At 42.8% G+C, this 22,124-nt stretch overlaps 1 protein-coding gene across 1 annotated transcript; it reads right to left on the bottom strand.

Moving 5' to 3' along the window:
- Positions 1-15,305: 15,305 nt before the first annotated feature.
- On the bottom strand, positions 15,306-21,343 carry LOC138603650 (SLIT and NTRK-like protein 1). The gene has a single exon (XM_069675525.1). It carries the CDS (start codon positions 20,289-20,291, stop codon positions 18,177-18,179), a length of 2,115 nt encoding a protein of 704 aa, XP_069531626.1. The 5' UTR covers positions 20,292-21,343; the 3' UTR covers positions 15,306-18,176.
- Between the last annotated feature and the right edge of the window lie 781 nt (positions 21,344-22,124).

Below are 22,124 nucleotides of genomic sequence, written 5' to 3'. Positions count from 1 at the left end.
TAACAAAGCAGAGGAGAGCGTGGGTTGCCATCCCTATGTTTCTGTAGCTGCACAACCATAAATTAAGCCCCTGGGAGAGACAGAGAAGCGGATAGGGAGGGATAAAGAGTGGGTGAGAGAGAATGAGAGAAAGGTTGAGTGAGAGAAAGCGAGAGTCAGAGATGAAGACGGGAGGAGAGGAGAAAGAGACGAAGCCTGGAGACCCAGCAGAGGCCCCAAAGACTGAACAAGAGAAGGAGTGGGAGGAAGCAGCCCGCCCTCCCTTCCCCTCCATCCTCTCCGCCAACTGTGCAGCGCTGAAGGCTTTCATCATCTCTGATTTTTTGTGGGGTGATTTTCTGATTTGAGATGCATCGCATCAGCAACTGTGGATATTGTAGAGATCACACGGACTGAGATGGATCATTTGTACGGCTTGTGAGTTGAGAAATAGTTTGAAATATATTGAGCATCTTAAGGATTTGGGGTTAAAAGAAGGTAATACAGTCAAAAATATTCTTTTTCTCCAAACAGAAGAGGTCGGCCCTCAAGCCAAGTGTCATATCATACATGAAAGGGAACAGTGTCAGCTGTCATTTAAAGTGAGAAAAATGGAACCATTAATTGCCCACACACAAACGTACACGGACACACACAAAGATCTAACCTTGTCCCAGTGCAAGAGGCCTCCCACACTGGGAGTGTTTTGGTATTGTTAGAGGAGATGCAGTCATCCATCATCCGGCCATCAAGGGAGGGACAGTGACAGGTTATAGATTGCTTGCTCTCTCTTTCTTTCTCTCTCTCTCTCTCTCTCTCTCTCTTTTTTTCCTCGTAGAGCGAGCACGGGACAGAAGATGTGTTCTCCGGTAATCAGCACCCAACCTGCTGTCCATCTCGGGGAATATTGTTGCAAGGAGTGCAGTGACTCAGCCCTGAAGTGCTGCCCCTCACAGATTTTCACCTTTTCTGCCTCCCTGACGGTTTTCTTAACCTTCTGGACAAGATTGAAACATCCACCTCTTTGAAATAATAGCCCCTTCTTGTTCAAAATTCTGCAACTCCACCAACTTTAAATGCAGGTTTCCAACTAGGAAAAACATTCCAATTTTCACAGCAGCTCCTGAGAAGTACATGTAATTGAAATTGTACGATTTTTCTCGTCGGTATCTGGCATCAGTAAAATGTTTGCCAGCATGGTAAATAGACTGCACTTATACAGCTCCTTTTTAGTTGTCTGCCCACTCAAAGTGCTTTACAAAACACTCAACCTCCTTCACACACATATACTGATGGCTGTATAATGTATAGCTATGAATTCCAATGAAAGCGCAAGAGTGAAAACAGTTCTTGCTGGGTCTGTCATTCAACAGACGGAAAACAATTCAGGTTTTAAAAGGATTTAAAAGCGATCCTGTCTCCAGTCTGAGGAAATAACGTCGGCTATACTGTAAAACAACACGCAATAACATAGTTATATCCTGCTGTTATGTTCAGTTATAATGTTACATAGCCACAAATGCTATGCTCTCTGTTAGAAACCGGACTAAATTAACACGCATCACCAACACTGCTGCAAAAATCATTGGTTTACCCACACCCAACCTCACAGACTGCAATAACAGGGCCATTACATGCATTGCAAACACAATAGAACAGGACTTTACACATCCACTGCATGACCACCTCACCCCGCTGCCCTCAAGGACCAGGTACCAGACTTTAAGGTGCAGGAAAGCTCAGTTTGGGAAAAGCCTGATTCCTGCAGTGATAGCGGCCCTGAACAACAGGCCCCGCTAAGAGTGTCATGTCTTGTTTTGTTTTGCCTTGTTTTGCACAGTGGTTGTCTACGTTGTCAATGTTTATTTGGAGTCTATGTATGTTTGTACAGTCTGTGAAAAAGAATTTCCCCTCTGGGATAATAAAGTTTAAAGTTTAAATACATAATCTGACTCATCGCTAATCCTCCTGCAAGCAGCTGCTTGAAAGTCTTGAAACCATACCGCCTTAGTCCACAGGAGGCGCCAAAGACACAAAAGCCGCAGACACAAAATGACAGTACCTCATGGCTTCCTAAAATGTATAATTAATATGATGTTTAATTGTAGCGTCCCAATGTAAGCATGAAGATGAACCTCCCAGCATGAAGCAGGTCAACAGACCCATGAGTATAAGTTTATTTGAGTGTCTGCCCTGTCGCTGATGTAATTGTGTTTTAAATTGTGTCCTGTAATGTGATCAATGTTTCCTCAGTTCCATTATTTTCATACAATGAAGACGGGATTAGACCTTTGGTAATCTCTATTTACAGATTCTACACAGAAAACTAGAATCTGTAGGCAAGGGCCTGGATTTTCTTCTGGTTTCCATTTGTAGTCCGAGTAATATTGACTAATCAGCAGGCTGCGGCATATGCAGGAAAACAATTTAGCTTCTTATTAATCTCTATGACAATTTATTTGCATGCAAGTTCAGCTAACAATCCGTTCTAGATCAAAAACTCAACTTGAAACAAATTCGCTTGATAATGTGTCACGAAAGCAGATCAGCATTTAGATTTCCCGACCTTATTGACTGCACCAGAAATGATCGATCTGACCTCCGTTCAACTAATAAGCATTTTAAAAATTGTTTTCTTCACCACAACGAAGGGCTGAGGGCGGGAGATTGATGATCTGCATCATGATGTTGTAATTTCAGCAAAGGTAAGACCCATTCATTAAAAGTTAATCACAAGAAAAACGGTTCCTTTTTCGGGTTCATACCGCAGTAGTTACTTACTATATATAGTGAAACTGAGACTCACCAGAAACAGATGAAAGGGGCTCCTCGTTTGGATTTAATGAACCATGAAATGACGCTTTTCATTTTGCTGACATAATTGTAGGGAGGAGTTTGCATCACTTTTGATCTGAACACACGGTCACTTCTGAACTGTAAACAATGCTGCGCACTGAAAAGGAAGCCTTATTGCTAAACACTGGCTAAATTGGAAACGCCCAACATGTTCATCGTTGTCCCCAGATGCTATATTGTAGTCAGACTATAGCGGTCTAGGGTTCCAAGATTGGACCTTGGGTAATGTTGTGTTAATGATTAGTTACCTGTATTGGGAACCAGTGCAAGAGCCGGTGGCCGACAGGAGCAATTGATCTGCAACAACCCACACAATTTCCCATTAGAAGTAATAGGCTGCATAGTCATAGAAGATGCAAATACAAAAACACATGAAAAGGCCAAACTAATGCAACAACAGAAATGCGCTGCAAATGAAAATGAAAAAAACGTGCTGCAAATACATTATTGATGCAAGTCAAAAACCCATAATGCATAAATGCATAAGAAAACAGCAACACTAAAGGACACTAACAGTGGAGAGGGCACAGTACAGTAGAATGACTGCACCCTTGTACAATGTGTGCTTTTATGTTAGAAAAAAAAAAAAGAATTACCTCTTACAGTTCAGATAATAGGTTACCCAACCCTCATAAATTGGATTGGCCTTTTGAAAGAAATGCAATTTCTGTCACATCAAAGGAATTACGTGACTCATCCTGAAAGTGTTGAAATACACGTTCAGGCAACCCTGAAGCAAACAATGAAAACATACTCTTTTTAAAAAAATTATTGTTATTATTTATTTATTTTTACCTTATTGCGATGACATATAAAGAAACAGATCATATTTTAATTTATAATGTAAACTTGGTAGAAATTGTCCTTGCTTGAACTGGGAGCAGAATAAAGGTTTGATTTTATATAAGCCATGAAATCTGCGTTGGTTCCTTTCATAAACCCAGTTGAGTCTTATGTATTGCCACTATGAGTAAGAATACATTTGAAAGACAACATTGCTCCATGTGCTTCCAATATGGTATTGCTTTCCACTCCCTGCCATCATATAAATATAGGGGGAACACTTGAATGTTATAAAATGCTTTAAAAATGAGCTCTGCTTTCTCTCCCTCTTATTCGCCATCTGTACGTTGGTTCCTCTCCCCATCCTCCATCACCCCCACCCTGCAGGCCTTCCTGTGTCTCACTCAGAGCCGCCGACAGATATTCCCACAGGCCTTCTCCGATTGCTAGTATTTGTTAAACACAATCACCGGCTGGCTCGGCACACAAGCCCGCTAACCACAGCTCCTGTCAAGACATGCAGCGCTTTTTGTCAGAACTTTATTAACAGTGTGAGTGGGTAACAGACACTCAACAATGTTTTTTTGGGGGCTTTTTTGCCTTTATCGATAGGACAGCTGATGAGAGTTGTAACGGTTGTAACTCTTGATTTTCCTCGCTGACAGTCGCTTTCCTTTTTAGACTGTTAGACCTTCATCTCAGCGTCCAATGTATCTCTTTTTCTTTGGATTTTGACTTATTATTGAACCTTTTCTTTGTTTGTTCAGCCATAGTAAATTACTGTTTACTCGCAACACTTGCAGAGACCAGTAAAGCACCCGCTTAGCTCCGCCTCCTTTACAAATAAGAAGTATACTTGTAAGTGTACTACTTCTTGGGACTAAATTGGCCCACTTTTAAGTTTATAAAAGTATACTTTTAAGTATATTTTAAGTGTAAGAGTAGTAAACTTTGAGTACACAAGAAGTTTACATCTTAGTTTTATTTTGTACTGCAACTATACTGTGGACTATAAGTGAACTTATATATACTATACTTCTTGTCCACTTTTTAATTTCTGAAAGTATACCTACTTTGAAGTATACCCCAAGTAAACTTAAAAGTACACTGTCAGTGTACTAGTTTTGTACTACTAGTCCACTTTTAGTTTATGAAAGTATACAGCAAGTAAACTTCACCAGACACTAAGTCCGCAATTCTGCAAATGCAAAGGCTTTCATCAGTGGGCCATAGGCTCAGTCACCATCATGTTATCTAATTCGGCAATAAGTGACATTTATTTAAATGAAAATCTTTGTGATTATTACTGAAACACCAAGTGTAAGTGTCGTCTGCGGGCCAAGTATTTACCCAGTGGGTGATTATTGTGGCCTCTAATTCAAACACCAACCATTCAAACATACAGCTTAGGGCTCCATTGGTCTGATTCACATGTGTTATTCTTGTGTGTGGAACCAGACAGATGTAAATGGTAAATGGACTGCTTTTATAGCATTGCTTTTTTGTAGCACTTTACCAGTCTTCCAACCACTAAAAGTCTTATACCCGACATGTCACATTTACCCGTTGATACACTTATGGCAGAGGCAGCTTTACAAAGTGCCCATCAGTACTGATCTATGAACAAATTCAATTTCTCTCACATGCTGGTCGCCATGCTTTCAGGATTAATTTAAGGTTCCAAGGACAAGACACGTTGACTGCAGGAGCCAGGGATCGCACCACAAACCTACTGATTAGAGGACGACCCGCTCTACCTCTGAGCCACAGGCGCCTCATTCTTGACGCGATCTGTCCACGTCTCAAGAGTCTTGCAAAATGGCCAGTTTCTGAACGGGGTTTCCATAGTAAAATGGAGTTTAATGATATGTTATTATTTTTTTGTACTTCAAGCCTAATTTCCAAAGGCTTTAACAAGTTGCTACAGTGTCTTGTTTTGTTCTTCAGCTTCATGCCTCTGCCTCTCCCTCAAGCTGTTTTTCAGTACCACATTTGGCAGCGAGCACTACCTGTACCACCTTTTCTAATCATTCCCCCGCCAACAAAAAAGCAGATCAGAAATGGGAACACAACATGAAACATTTAAAAGTTAGCTCCACACATCCTCACAATCAGCCTTTATTTGTGGTTTTCCTTCCCACTGCTGGCTTCTGATGATATGAGTCACGGGTGCCGTCTCATCCCAATAGTGGAGTCGTTTTACCACTACGCCTTGTAGCTATCTATTTGGACGGCTTCCCAACCTAAGAATGACTCAAAAGAAGAAATCGGTTGTTGGAGAGAACTGGGACAAGGCCAGTATTTTTATCTAATCATCGTACAGATGGAAGGAACGTTAAAAAAAATTACATGTTGTAAACAAACTGTTTCTTTATCTCCAACTGTTGTTGATTGTAGCGCTGGGAGAAGTTCAGTCTGTTGGATGAAGTTGCGTGATTTTTTTTTATATGTACAGTATATAAAAAGAGTCAGCTAATTATGTAATGAAATACCAACCTACATCAGCAATACTACTTTATAGGAATTTGTGACTTATATTATTATGACTGAAGTACACATAGTATTTATAAGCTGACTTTTCAGGCCTTGGAGCGCCGCCTGCAAGCTAGTTCCGGCAGGCAACTCGAGCTGCGCTGATTTCACACTTGACATGCGTCACTCTGCACAATCACCTGATCGCTCAGTCATTGCCACCGCTGCCCTGCACCAGCACCACCCCAGCACCAACTTGAAGGCTCCAGCTAGGGGGGGGTTCAAGATCTCATTACTCCTCAAATATCTGCATGTAAAATAAATCTGCGAGGAGCGATGAGGTTGGAGCCTCGACTCCAAACACAAGCTTTGTTCTGCTGCTGCAATAAACATTTCAAACTGTAACAAACATGAGTTGTCTGACTGAAATTCTGCGAACTGCATGTCGGTTTTATTATCTCTGTCGCAGTAAAGTGCACCTTTTGACAACTTTTCTGCCTTTAAACATTCACATATCATCATGCTCTACATTTGGCACCAACAGCATTGGTTTCATACCGTGTAATGCCATTTTTTCCCTTTTAAGTCAAGTGAATTCATTTGACGCAGGTCACAAAACCCACTAATTTTGACCTTTGACCTCTTTCCTCGCTGCAATTCCGCCGCTCCGAACACAATACAAGATAAAACCTCCTAATCTGCTTGTACGCCGCTGCACTGCAGCTCAAACTGTGCAGGCATGTGGCTATGCATGTGTGCGCGCGTGCACGTTTATGCCTGTGCGTCCGCAGATGAAGCGACAGCTCCACTGTTCTTTGTATGAGAGCAGGCTGGAACGCCCCGGGCATCTGTTGACCCAGCTGGCATTTGCTGAGCGGTTGTAGTACGGCAGGTTAAGGACAACATTTATCCAGCATGCATTTGTATTTGTATCTGTGTGTGCGAGGGAGAGGGAGAGGAGATTTTCTATGTGTTTGTGTTTTTGTGTGTGGGTGTGTGTTTGAGCGCTGGGGGTGTTAGGTCAAGAGTAACATTTCTACCATGCCTGTTGATTCTGTTGAACATTAAAAAGAAATGTTTATTCTTGGATTTTGCGAAACATTAAGAAAATAACTTAAAAATGTTACATCTTAAAGAGCCAAATAGCAATTTGCAGCATAAAACTGTCTTAGATAAATTCCACCGCACCAAAGACTCGATTATTAGCCAGTTTTCTCAAACAATTGCCCCATTGCTTGTCATGTGACTTGCTGCAGCAAACCTTTATTCCCTTATCTCCTGTGCATGAGCACAATACCAGCGCTTATAGCCTGAGGTGCTAAGCAACAACTCAACACTCTGTCTAAAACTAAATATAAGACAGAGGCAGTGAGAGAGGAAGGATATGCTCTTGTTTTGAAAAAAAGAAAAGATCCTTCAGGCAATAAGAAGATGGGAAGCAGAACTTTTCTTGGAAAGCACAGGCGGCAGCCAGAGGAAGCAAAGCATTGTCACACTTCTTTTTCACTCACACACAAAGACAGGAAAATGCAGCCGTAACTACCTATAACAAAGAGGAATGAAGACGAATGTGAACAATTTGTCTGACGCACACGAAATCGGCGGAAACGCTTCGCAACGGATGTCAGCAGATGTTTCTTGTCTCCGTCCTTCTCTATGTTGCTGTTGTTATCGGCGGTGGGGATGATGATGTGTTTGTTGCGAGCTGCCTCCGACTGTCAGGCTAAATAGAGTGGGTGTGAGGGGAAGTCAATTCCTCCCCCAAACCCTGTCTTCAAGAGCCTATCGATTTGCCAGTCATCAAAAGAGTGACAAAGGAGTGAAGAATCAAAACATTTCCGTCTAAATAGCGCGGCATGAGTGGGAACGAGGGCGAACAATGGAGGAAGGAGAATAAGGGAAATGAGGATGACCTCTTTGCTTCATTCAGCATGTACTGTAATGCCTTTACATTTACCTGTAATGCTAATCTATGTTTGAATTGTAGATTCTTTGCAATGAATATTCAATTGTAGCACCTGCTTCGCTGCACAGTTGGTTTTATAGCGACAGTGTCTTTAATTCTTCCTTGGACCAGACTTTAAGCCCATATGTGCTCATTCTGTGCACATATGGAAGCTAGTCAACATATGTCGAACTAAATTAATACTTTACATTAAAATATCAACGCCTGCCATGTGTGTGTACCAAATGGTAGTGAAGCTCTCTTTGCATGGCGCAGTATTGTTCCAACTTTCACGTCCTCCTTTGAAAAAGTGGAGTACAAAGTTACCTCTAAGTTGCCGAGGCCAATAAGTATGCAAATGACTTTGAAGGTTGGGTTAATGCAATTTGAACACCCCCACTCATATGCAATTACACACAAGTGAAGCCTACAGTATTTTGTTTTTGGACATGATACATGTAGGTGTCTAGAAAGATTAGAATTAGCATGTCAGAGGTTATACCAAAAACACTTGATTATACCACTTTTGGAAAACAAATGACTAATTTAAATAAAGCGAAAGAATCCTTGAAATGACACCGCTTTAGTAAGAAACAATCCAACATTTTTGTCAAGGGTAATTGTGCTGCTTTGCAATTCATGAAACTTTGAATTACTTCAAACAGGAAGCAGTTATGTGCACTTGTGTGAAGCTAAACTGAAGTACCATTTGGAAATCACAGATAATGGGGTTGAGCTGCGTACCCGATTCTGAACACTGTTCATATTAATGTTTGGTAGTGAGGCCTCCAACCAAGACACTCCACCTAAACGGAACAAAATCATGATTTTCAGGGCCAAACGTGATCAAAGTAAGTTATGACAATTTAAAAATTGAAGGTAACAATCAAATGCCTTATTTGCAGTGTTGTGACCAAGTCATCTTTGCTCAAGTCCCAAGTAAGTCTCATGTCATTTGGTCCAAGTCTCAAGCAAGTCTTGAGTCATTTTTTCTTGGGCAACTCATGTTGAGTCCTTCGTTCAGGCAAATCAAGTCACATGTCAAGTCACTTTTTCCCACCCAACATCCATCACTCTTACCTGTAGTATCCAGTCTTTATAAAGAGAAAAGACAAGGTGTTAGTAGCTCATCTAATAATGATATTATTGGCCAATTTATATAACCTGTTCAAAAAGTATGACAGTGAATTGTATCTGTAATATCTTGGCACAGACGCAGCCATGATGATGGTCTGCTCTGTGACAGTATTGAGTAGTAACGAGTACGACTGATGAGGCTTCTCTTTGAGGAAAAAACATCAGGTAGCAATCAATCAATTAATCAAATTTTATATGTATAGCGCCAAATCATAACCAGAGTTATCTCGAGACATTTTACAAAAAGAGCAGGTCTAGACCGACTCTTTGTTATGTTATTTAAAGCAGGAGTCTTTGATGTTGCATGTTGCCATAGCGAGGAGTTTGACTGACAGCCAGTCATCCAATCATGACAATCACATACCGGGGGAGCTTTTTGAGTCGTCCAATCATGATTCCCAGTTTGCACTGTGTACATACTTGATAGTTAGACAGAAACTTGACAACATTGAATTTTATCATTTTATATTTAACATTCAAACTTATGAACACACGCAAGTCATCTGAGTCATCAGGCCTCAAGTCAAGTCTCCAGTCATTAACTTGCAAGACCAAGTCGAGTCTCAAGTCATTTATTTTTTGTCAAGTCAAGTCACAAGTCATCAAAACAGTGACTCGAGTCCAAGTCACCAAGTCTCAAGTCTGCATCTCTGCTTATTTGATCAGACATAATACCATGTGGCTGCTTAGAAACTGTGTATAAATACAGATGTTTGTAGAATTTACACCTAAATGTATCCTGGGAAATATATACCAAGAAACTCAAAACAGTTAATGCTGTTTCTTAAAATGAGAGGGTTTTTTATGTAAATGATGCTGTTTCACATTATAAGACAAATATGTACAATGTTACAATGTTGGATGTCCAGACTAAACGTGGCTGAAGTTTCAAATCTGTAGGTAAAAGTATGTTGGAGTAATCCCCAGGCTTCTCAGCTCAGTCTGCAGGCTGCTGTCAACGCCAGGTTTCACACCGTTTTTTTTCTCTACACGCTGCACCTTGTGACGTCACAAAGTGCAGCCTCAGCAGGCTTCAGAGAGCTGGCCAATCAGAAAAAAGTGGACGTGTAGGGGTGGGGTTTCTTAAAGGGACAGAGCTGGTCACTTCAGGCAGAGGCTGTATGAGAAAAATGATGAGATGTAAATTATGCTAAGCTACTCCACAGGTATCACAGAGTGAAATTAGCATAATACCCCCATTTAAAGCTCCTGTGAGAAGTTTTTTGGTGGTTATGAGATTGATTATTTCTTTGTAGATGTTTTAAATGCCTGTAACTGCTGCCGCGGGGTAGGTATCAGATGGGGAGATTAACAGGATGTGAGCGAAACAGCCTTTGTTTACATTTTTCACGATAAATATTCTCTATGAGTGGTTTGTTTAAATGATTAAAGAAAGCACAGAAAAGTTCGCAGAATTATGTTCCATCTATCACCACAAAATTTTGCTTAATATTTTCAATTAATGACGTGTTTCAGAAACATGTAGAATCAAATACTAGATCATGGATTCCCATTGGATAACATTTTGTCCCAGGGTCACCCATTTGATGGGATATTTGTTTAATTAGTTAATTAAACACCAGAGTTAAATAGTAATTCAAACTGTCAAACTGAAAGCTGAAGATTCCCTTTAACTGCCTCAACAACCCCTGGGTGTCCAAGGACCTTACTTTTAGAACCACTGTCTTAGGGTGCTTTCACACCTGACAGCTTTGGTCAGGTGGTCGGTTCATTTGCACGGTTGAGAAAACGCATTGGAACTCTGGTGCCGACCAAACTACCGGACCATGGTCCGCCAGAAAAGACAAGACTTGGTAAGTGTCTAAAAGAACCACGGCCCATTTCAAGCTGCAGAACATAATCGGATATAAAGTAGGACCTAATACAGGAAGCAAACCAAACAGCTGTGCATTGTGGGTTGTTAACGGGGGCTAACACTTGCAGAGACAGCCATGCTGCCAGGCAGCAAGATGAGCCGAGGGCAAACGTTGGGGAGCGACGAGGTGAGGGCTCTAATTCAAACAATTTTGCAAATGCTCATCATGGCGCACGAGAATATGGACTCCAACAACTCCAACTCCAACAACACGGACAAATCAGAAAGCAGTTTCACTGTGTGAACACAAACCAAACTCCAGGCAGAATGCAATATGGTAACAATTTGGTCTTTGATTTGGATCAAACGAACTGGACTTTTACAAGCTTTATACCACAATCATTAGTTTTGATAGAAATCTTTTGGGCAGGACAACCCTTTAAAATCCAGAATATGTCTATTTTGACATGTGACATTGGCTACAATCATTGGGAGCTTCACTATGTGGATAACAAGCTCTACATTTCCTTGTCTGCTGATGACTCTTTGGGAGTAACAGTATTTTTCCTTCACAGCCTATATAAAGAAGTCTACATAATGAGTTTTAATGAGGTCAGACAAAAAGAAAATACACTTGGAAGGGAAAAGCATTGGTGGACCTTACAACCCTTATTATTTTTACAAACAGCCATTTTTGTTGGAAGCTGATACCCACAAAGACAACTTCTAAATCCGTTTCTTATGCTACATGTTTCTCATAATCTATTATTTCACCTTGTGCACTCCCAACAATAGCTTTTGCAAAGGCTTGTGTCCTAGTTTGAGTCAGTCAGGGCCAAATGGAATCAACAAAGCTAAAAGAAGCATCTAATGCTATCTGAGCGGTTTAAACCAGCATTCAGACTAAAAGAAGGGAAAGCCGGAAAGATTTCCCTGAAGCCTTTTTGTTACCCAAGTTTGCATCCTCCACTTGTATAAGTTAGATGAAAGTGAACATGTGAGCACCTGGATGACTCATCAGCACCGGGCTCTTCAAGCAAATAACTGATTTATTACCAAGAGCATTCTTGTACAGAATCAACCGCACTTTAGTGCCACCTCGCCCTGAAGAGACTTGAGCCTTGAATACACAATTACAGCAGTATGTAAAGCGAAGCTGTAAACAACTTGTCTGGACATGGAAAGGCTCTTATAATAGGCCGAACTTCCCCTGGCCCAGAAGATATTCTGTGACCAGGCAGATAATTGCGAAACAGCAATGTTCTCACCAATAGAGATTCAGGAAATTAAAATTCTGATAGCCTCGGCGAGAAGCTGTGGAGCATCTCGCGAACATTTATCCACCAACTTAAATGTGCATGGCGAGGTGAGCAGAAAACCTTAAAAGTTTAAATGGAGTTGTCTTAGAAAGACCTCCGAACAGATCTCACGCATTCTTACTTTATGACTACAATCACTCTGTGGTTGCAGCTCCCATCTGAGCAGTGTAATCTCATGCGGAGGAGCCACATAATGCCTGAAATGCCAGTGAGGGATGGGCACGTGTGTGGCCGCTAAATGAAATCAATGAGATAATCAATAAGTGGGGGCTGGAAGAAGAGGATTACTTAGAGCTGGAGGAAACACTCGGTAGGCCATTCACTCATCTTGATTAAAGGGCCTGGCTTGGTGCTTTGACGCAGGCCAGTGCGCAGTGGGCCGACACCAGATCTGGGTCAATTATGAGTTGAGGTCCTTTTAATTACTTAGGATGTTTGCTCTATGGTCTGTCTGGCAGACATGGGCGTGCAAGGAAAGGTTTGAAATATTCGAGCCCCCTCGTGGTTTGATTGATTAATCCGCCCACGTTTGAACTCCTGGAGCTGCTTTCAGAAGTGTGCAACTTTCACCAGAGTTGCTTCATGTATTTCTGCTTCATTGCAGCTAGGCTAAAGCTCCACCCTAATCTAGTTCTAGTTAAGTTATGTTAAAGCCTCATATAGAACAATCCAAGACTGATTAGCCACTCTGAATATGATTTACAGTGATTGTATTGGAAGAGTAAATCGACATAGTACAGAGTGCATTTTACATACTACTTCTGCTTGTCACACTGCTGTGTTTCCTTTAACGCATTCTCACTCTAACTTGGCAGATATGGCACCTTGGTCTGTGGCCCCAAGCTTCCATCTATGTCTCTATTTTTAGCATCATACTGGCACTTTGAGGGCTCCATGATCTCGTTAGCTTTAAATGTGCCACAAAGACTTTCAAAATAAAGCAGTCAAGTTAGCAGTAATTATAGGTAACAACCGCTAACAATTTCAAAATAAAGCTTGTAGACAAATGTGTCTCATTTTAATAGGGTCGCGGTGTGGCTAGAACCTATCCCAGCTGTCATTGGGCGAGAGGCAATGGACTGATTGCCAATTAATCACACTCACAGTCGCACCTGTGGGCAATTTAGAGTCACCAATTAACCTTACAAGCATGCAAACTCCACACAGAAAGGTCAACGTTTACAATTTGTTCCAAACCGGAATCGAACCACAGTCTAATGAGTTGCTTCTGACCTCCATCACTCCATCACCTTACTTCACTTCATCAAAACTAGGCAACAAGACAGTGTCCAGAAAATATGCTAGAGGGTAACCTAGACATGTTTTTGACACGTTGTTCCACTGACAACAACTTGGGAGTGAGAACTGGCTGGTTTCCTTTCATGTAAAACACTCGAGCTTAAACCAAACAGGCACTGATACCAAGCACAACATAAAGGGTTGGAGGGTATTCCATAACTATGGCTCACAAAGAACTAATAAAACCCAACCACTGAGACTTATAGGCTAAGTGCTGAGCAGTGGCTGGGCTAATAATAATATCTGGGAGGAACACCAAGAAATCCCTGGGGATAATGCCAGATAATCACAACTACACGCCCCCATGGACGGAAAACAGCAGGAAAGGTTGAAGTGGCGAAGTGCAGCTCAACTGGCAACTCTTCAGTGCAGCACATGGGACTTTCATCAAAGCTAACATCAAAGGCTAATACCCGAGCTTAATATCTTTTGGGGGGTTTTTACAAAAACCTAAACAAGAGCAGACACGCTGAATCCGACCACGGGGAGTCAGATGAAAGCTAGCCACTGAGGCTTGATGGGGAATTAAAGGGAAAGGCTGGTGTTTCTGTGTTTTTGGATTGATAGTGTAATTTCTAACTGCACGTTAATAACTTAAAGTATTTTATTCCTGCTTAGATGCTACCTGCCTGGCGTCTGTAGCCAGTTATCAGGGGACTACCTCCAAAAAATAAGGTCATCTTTTTTTGGAAAATGAAATAAATGTGATAAACAATGCAGATGGTCCTGAGGTAGCACAAAAACAAAAGATAATGTTAGTAGTGGGTGTACAAGCTGTAAAGGGATTTCCAACTGATGAGTAACACACAAAACCAGCCACTTTTCTTCCTCGAGTAGGGAACCCTAAAGCAAAGAAAGCAAAGCTTCCAACACAGAACACACACAAAAACTACTTTCCATAGCCTGAGGATTAAATGACCCAGACTTAAACCAAAGCAGGACCATTGAGACTTAACACCAAAGCTGAGTATATGAGGTGTGCGGATGATGTTATCCCTGCTGGAAGTGTTGCATCAACTGCCAGCTCCTCGGGGGGACTATCACACGAAGTACGGCGGGCCTGCTGGGCCACAACAGTGTTGCAGTGCTGTGTGCCCAGCGTGCAAAAGAGGCGACTCGACTCGACTGTTTCCGACAGCTATTTTCCATTGCATTAATGAATGGGTCCTACTGTTAGACACTGAGTCACACAGGAATACAGCGCAGGAACACCTGGCAGCAAACAATTCCTAATGGATTTAAAGCAGAGGAAGTGCAATGTTTTGAAGATGTATTATCCGATACAATGGGATATATGCCACCCTGCTCCCTGCTGCACAAAATATGACATTTGCATTTTCCCATGAAATTAAGTAGACGTCCATATATCTATACAGTGGATAACAGCGGTAGGACTGGCACCCATGGCAGTATGATAATGCTCTGATCATTAAAACATTCATAAGATGTCTGGGTTTTGACTCGCACCAGTCAGAATTATTGGATAGCAACCTTTAAACAACCCCCCCACCCCCCCACCCCCCCCCAAAAAAGGAAATGATGCGTTCACATTCATGCTGTGGTGTTGTGCATTGTGTAATAATACAGCAGTCACTGCAGCAAAGATGTGTCGTTTTCTCTCAAGGGTACCAATGAACATTTTTCTAAAGATCATAAAGTATGACAATATGAAAATGCTATATGATTTAAGTACCTACAATTACACTTTTGTTTGACACGTTTTCCATTATAAAGAATAAAGACATAAGGCAGTGTATTTTAACTAAGTATATGTAAAGCCTTCAGGCTATAAAGTATGCAAAATAATAAGAACAGATGATAAATCAACCCTGTCACATGACTCATTACACCAACTCAGTCAAACCCAATGAAAAATTCCTAACAGCAAACATTGTTTTTTTTACTCAACCTCAACCACACTTTATTTAACAAAATAGAAGCAGGTCAAATATCGCAAAGCATAGAAATGTAACTTTGAAACACAGCGTTTGAAAATGATGACAAATCATCAGTGGGCTGTGGCACAGTAATAACTCCACAGAAGAGACACATAGTTACCCCGATGCCCCCCCACCCCCGTTGTGATTGGACAGAAAAGCGGGGGAACGGGAGTTGGGAGGGGGAGGGAGGGAAGCAAGGTGACTTGACATGAATGCAGGGAGTTGATGAAGATGGTGATGATGAGTGTTGGTCACAGATCTGCTGAGATGTTAGTCTCCAAGGTCAAGCTGCGCATGGCAACATGTTTAGGAGGGAGAGGAGGGAGGGGTTGCGGTAGGGAAAGTACGCACATACATGCAAATGGCCACGCCACTGCTCTCTCTCTCTATCTCATTTCTCCTCACACGAAACGCACACGTGCGGGGCTGCATGCCTGCGCGCGCACACACACACGTCCCTGCACACACACACAGACACACACATACACACACAAAACGCACGCACGGGCAAAGGGACAGGCAGACAAAAGAAGCGTAGGGAAGTGATTCAGCACCATGGACAGCGCTAGTATGTAGGAGATACTTCAGGCCTGCTAAAGGAGGGAGGAGGAGGAGGGAGTGGGGAGGTTAGGGGGTGTAAGCCCATCTCACATCAACACTGTACACTCTCATCATTGCCATAGCATTTTAAGGTCTCCAAATTTTGCGTCAGTCTCATCCAATGAGGCATTTTGGAGTGGGATCTTAAAGAAAATCAGTTGGCAAAGTCAAAAGATCTCATCAGCACTGGGATTTTACATAATAATAAACATATTGAAAATTAAAAAAAGCAAATTGCACATTCCTTGCATCTCTTTCAGACACTGCAGAGACGTTAAATAATCGAGAAATTTCGGAAAACTGGAAGGATGCCCCAACTTTTTAATGCTTTTTTTCCAAATCCATGTTCAGTTAAAGCAGTATATGCTAAAGCAGCAGACCCGACAGCTGAGCTCTGTAAAACAGGTTTGTTCAGTCATGGCATTTGTTTTCATGAGCTCACGAAAAAACCATGCGACCCCTTTGAAGAAGAGTATCTCAAGTTCAAAATGCTGGGTTGAAAAAAAGGCATCTTGCATTATCAAATTACCTCCGGCATATGTGTGTGTGTTTGTGTGTGTGTTTGTGTGTGTGTGTGTGTTTTTGTCTGTGTTTCCGCTTCTCCTCCCGAGTGAAGGAGGCACCACCTGTATCACTATGGCCTGGCCACATGCTGAGTTCTTTCCCCGTTTGTTAGAAAGCAAGAATCCCCTTAAAACAGCCTATTTCAAGCACATTTTGTAGTAAATACAGTGAGTTTCAGTTCTCTTATTTGGACAAGATTAGATGGCTTTACAAAAGCTCACAATATGATGAAAGTGAATCATAGCCATAAGCTTTTTTTGTGGAGGAATACTTCTTTTTCTGACATTAAAAAAGCATTCTATTCTATATCAGTCTACCTGCACTGCTTACATAGATCGAATTATACCTACATAGCTCAATTGAAAACACTTCTTTGCTCAGTTGTTGAAAAAATATGATGGTATAAACCCCCCTTTTAAATGACTTGTATTTTTTTTTTCTTCCTCTCACCCAAAGCAGGCTATATTCATTGACACACAAAACCACGGAACTGTTTTAGCTACATTAACTTTGCAGCATAAGCATCTGAGTGACGTTAATTGGTCATGCTCATCTGCATGTCTGAATATCTGAAAGTCAACAATTGGCACACCATAAAATAACACAGTTTTACATTCATAAAGGAGATGATGACTGCGCAGACGTGGATTTAATCTGCGCCACCTAGTACGGTATAAATAACCCCAATATTTATCGACAATCAAATGATAACAAACAGAAAATAACATGCACTGACAGCTTCACTTCCATCGCTCCTTTCCGATAGTCATCATGATCAGTTATTGATTTTTTTCTCTTTTCTCCAAACAAGTTTAAAACAACAAATACAAATCCTAACTGCAGGTTCACAAAAAATAGAGAAATGGCACTTTGTAATAGTCATATATAATTCTTAATATCTATATATTGTCGTCATATTGATATAACATGGAAAGGGTCGAGTTTGCTTCTTTGTTGGTTATGGTGGTTATGGTTCCTCGCCGTCGTGTGTGTGTTGAAACCATGCGAAATATCATCATGCAGATTATGATACATCGGTCCGAGTATTTACATTTACATTCATGCGTTCGTGCACCATTCCCCGCGTCCTCGCTCTCGCTCGCTTTCACACACACGCCTTCTCCTCTCCCCTCTCGCTCCTTTTCTCTCCCTCTTTTCTGTCTCATACAGATCCGTAGTCCGATTGCGGCAAATAGCAGAACTGGGAGGAGGAGGGAGGGAGGGTTTTTTTTAGCCAGGGGGGCTTGGCATATACATATATTACAGAGTGGGGCCTGTGCGCAGCAGCAGCAGCAGACTGACTTACTTGGTTCAACTGGAGAAAACAAGACATAAACAAGTCTGTGTTCGCCTGTGACGAGCAAAAGCGGATGATTCTTTCCGTTTTAGTCATTTGTCAGTCTGTCTGTGTGTCTGTTTGTAATCCAGTCTGGTGTAGGCTTATTGTACTAAAGCTGAGTCCCTTTTTACGCATCATTAGTCGTGGAGAGGTGCGTGCTGCAGTCGAAGCCCCGGTGCGCGCTCCCGTCTGCGTTATAAGGCCCGCTGTGCCAATAAGACGAGTCACACACTGTCTGTAAGGAATTGATCTCCGAGGCGGAAGAGTTTCCGTCCCTCCGCTTTGATCTCTTTCGATTCCGCAAAATAAACACAAGCATTCCTACAACAGTGAAAGCGGATGTGACAAACACCAGCAGCAACCCGGGGACGAGCACTGAGATGGAGACCCTGTTCGGCTCCAAATAGGAGTTCGAGCGCGTCCCCGAGTCCAGGGTGAAAGTGCTGTTTTTGGACAGGGGGGTGGGGGAGATTCTATCATAGAGTTTGGGGCACATGAGGTCGTTCCGGACGTAGCGGAAATCTCGTTTCCAGAATTCTTCAGGGGACTCGCACTTGAGATCGCTCACTATCACATCAGCCCCCAGTTTCTCCGTCCACAGCTTGAAGGGCACGATGTTGCACGAGCAATCCCACGGATTCCCGTGCAGATCGATCTGTATGATTGAATTGAGCTGGTCTAACACGCCAGCCACGGGGAGATAGGGGAAATAATTATTATGCAGGCTAATTTTGGACAAAGAAATCCCAAGGAAAGCATCCACTGGTAAAGATTTCAGCAAGTTGTTGTTAAGGAACAGAACCCGCAGATTTGGCATGGGGCCGAATGCACCTGCCACTATGAGCTGGATGTCGTTGTATTCCAAACTGAGATATTCCAGATTCACAAGGCCCACAAACATCTCTGCTATCAGCGTATCCAGGTAGTTCTTATCCATATACAGCCATCTGAGCTCGCTCTGGTTCTGGAAAGTGCTGTTGTCAATCACCTTGATGTTGTTCCCACCCAGATCAAGAAGGTTAAGGCTGGAGTAGCCGAGCAGCTGGTTCTTTTTCACTGCGTGGATGTTGTTGTCTCTCATGTTCAATTCGTGGGCAGCCAAGGGCTTAGGTTTGAGGTTGGCTAAGCTTTCGATCTTTTTGCCCTCGCAGTTGACCCCCAGCCCTTGTCTGGAGCCGACCAGCTTGCAGTTGCAAGGCTGGGGGCACGTCATGTTGTGCAGCTGCTCTCTGTCCCCGTTCACACCTGTCACCACTGGAGTTGGCTTAGTTTTCAGCTGCCAATTCTCACGAGATTTGGAGCGGCTCTTGGGTCCGTGGCCTCCAGGCGTCGGGGGCCCACTGGCGTCTCCATTGGGCTTGTAAGGCGTGGGACGCGGGCCATGGGCCGCGGGCTCAGAGGTCTCCTCCTGGGTGGGAGGGGCGACCAGGCTGGTGTCCACGCCGCCGCTCAGTGAAGGGCACAGATCCACTTCTGACGTCTCGTTTAAGTCGCTCCCTTGTAGCCTGGTGGGCGCCTCGCATATCACCCTCCCAATAAGCGCGTTATGCGGTATGTTCTCCAGCCATTCCTTAAGAGAAACCAGGTCGCAGTTACAGTCCCATGGGTTGTCCTCCAACAAAACCTCCGCAATGCCAGGTATTTGTTCCAGGATCCCCTCATAAGGCAACGTTTTGATTCGGTTCCCCCGCAGGTCGAGATGCGTAATGGGCACATGTTGAAACACGTTTATAGGTAGCGCACTGATGAGGTTGTCGTTAAGTATTAACACTTCAAGTTTATTTAGGTCCCTGAAAACGGCGGGGTCAATATCCCTCAATAGATTAAAATCAGCTTGGAGATATTCCAAGTCGTCTAACCCCAGAAATGTACTCTTCCTGAATGATCGTATCTTATTGTTATTGATGTGCAGCCTTTTCACCAGCTGCAGTCCCAGAAAGGCGCCGGGGACAATGTCGTGCAAACCATTGTTTTCCAAATGCAGGCTCACAGCATTGTAAAAGTTGGCGAACTCGTTGGGAAATAGCCTGGATAGAGAATTCCCGTGCAGGAGCAAGTGATAAAACTGCGAGCTCGGGCCAGTCAAATGCTGCAGAGTGGTGAAGCTCCTTTTTTCGCAGTCTATGTGCAGATCTCCCTCGATCTCGTTGCAAGAGCATATCTGCTCCTTACAAACGTCCCTTGTAACATTTCCACTAGCAACACAAAGAGCCGCATTCAGCAGAACAATCCAAAGCAGCATTTTTCAACGTGAATAATTCATCCCCGGGTTTCAAGACATACGAGCTGTGAATTTAGTCTACATCAATACGAAGGAAAAAAAGGGAGAGCTAGACATTTAGGGAGAAGAAGAAGCAGTCTTTTATAACACATCCATGCTGCATCTAACCTGCACTTGTGTCCAGACTTCCAGTTGGAAAATGACCACATAAACGTCTCTTTCACATCGACTGAATCCTCGCAGCCTCCGCGTGTTTATGATAAAAATCAAAAACAGTAAGCGGCAGTAGAGTCCAACACATCTTTAGGCTTTTTTCACTTCGTCTAAGACTGACCTTGGCGGAAAAAAATGTAACAAATCCGTGCCTTTTTCTCCCCCCAGACGTGCTGCGTGTTGCGGCGTCGGGAGCTGTTCCCTCTCCCCTGGTGCTGAATTCACACCCTGCGCTGGAGCTTCAGTGGCGATCCCACCGCTGCAAAACACCCGCATCCCCTCTCACATCCTTCGGCGCCTTCACCTCGCTAATTTTCTCCGGGTTTTTTTTTTTGGAGGCGATTTCGGGGATCACAAAAGGAGGAACGCGCAGACAGTGTTCATCCTAGCGCGGTGCTCTAAGAATAATCTGACACCCTCTACTGAGCTGTAATGGCAAAAATCCGTCGACTGACTGAGGGAATGCTGAGAAGAGAGAGGGGAAAAAAAATCAATCCACATATAGGGGCGAGATTTTTTTTAATCACACTTTATAGCTTTCGATTTGTAGGATATTTCCCTCCAGAGGCACAAAAAACGAGGTTTCCATCACCAAATCAGGCTCCTACTGTTAATTCGTGTTTTCACTCTTAAAGCTCGCAGCTCCATGGTAAAAGTGTCCAAGTCGGCATCGTCGAAAACACTGGTGAGATTTCACATTAGGATCGTGATCCCTCAGTTCAATGCCTTCAATTAGCCCCCATTCTTGGAGGATAAACGGCATTAGTTTAGCGGATCTCTCCCTCTTTTGCGCTCCACTGTTACAGCCTTGACTTTCGCCCCGCGCTTTGAAAACACTGTTGAATGCGGTAAAAACAATAATCCGCTACAGGCATGCCTCAGTCCAGCAAAAAACAGTTGACTATACAACAAACGATGCGTCAGTGTGGCACCCTATATGCGCATGTGTGCGTGACGTTTCTTTTTTTTCCCAATATAAAATCCTTTGGCAAAAATAGACCTACAACTGTGAGAAAAAAAGGGGAAGTGGTTTGGACATATTCTCATCTCCTATCGATTTTTATTATACTCCATTGTTTGGGAGTGTTACATCAGAGAAAGGGGGGCTTGAACAGGAGAGTTGAGGTAGTTATCAAACCCCCACCAACACCACCACCACCACCACCACCACATTCCTCCTCCTCCTCCTCCTTCTCCTCCTCCTCCATCTGCAGTGCTCAGTTGGAATTAAGAACAGGACAGAAAATGGCATGCTAAGTTAAATATTCTGTCTCTCTCTGACATCATTTTTTTTATTTTTTTGCAGAGAGAAAACAACGGGGACGCACACACATTCGCACAAGTGCAGTGAGAGAGCAATGAAAGCGAGTCAGGAGATTCCTGCAAGGCATCAGCGGTGCTTGCAATAAGCAAAACATCATTAAGACCACCTACATATGGCTGTAAAGCATTCCCATTATGGTCCATTGGCTGGTTATGATTTCTCCCTACCCACATACCTTCCTGCCTGTCTTTCTCTCTGTCTGTGCATCTGCTTTTTTCCACGTCTGCCTACCTGTTGGCTTGTCTGTCTCCTTTGCTTTGTCTTTGTTCTTTCACTTTTAGTCTGTCTTTGTTTTTTTTTTATCTGTTTCTTTTTGT

This window comes from Semicossyphus pulcher, unplaced genomic scaffold (genome assembly GCF_022749685.1).
Source record: "Semicossyphus pulcher isolate SPU_LCO1_2020_fin unplaced genomic scaffold, fSemPul1.0.p SCAF_24, whole genome shotgun sequence".
In the NCBI taxonomy this organism is placed as follows: Eukaryota; Metazoa; Chordata; class Actinopteri; order Labriformes; family Labridae; genus Semicossyphus; species Semicossyphus pulcher.
This window is presented reverse-complemented; position numbering and strand designations above follow the sequence as displayed.

Excerpts from the sequence above, each read along its gene's own strand:
- LOC138603650 (XM_069675525.1), bottom strand. The coding sequence starts at position 20,291 with ATGCTGCTTTGGATTGTTCTGCTGAATGCGGCTCTTTGTGTTGCTAGT.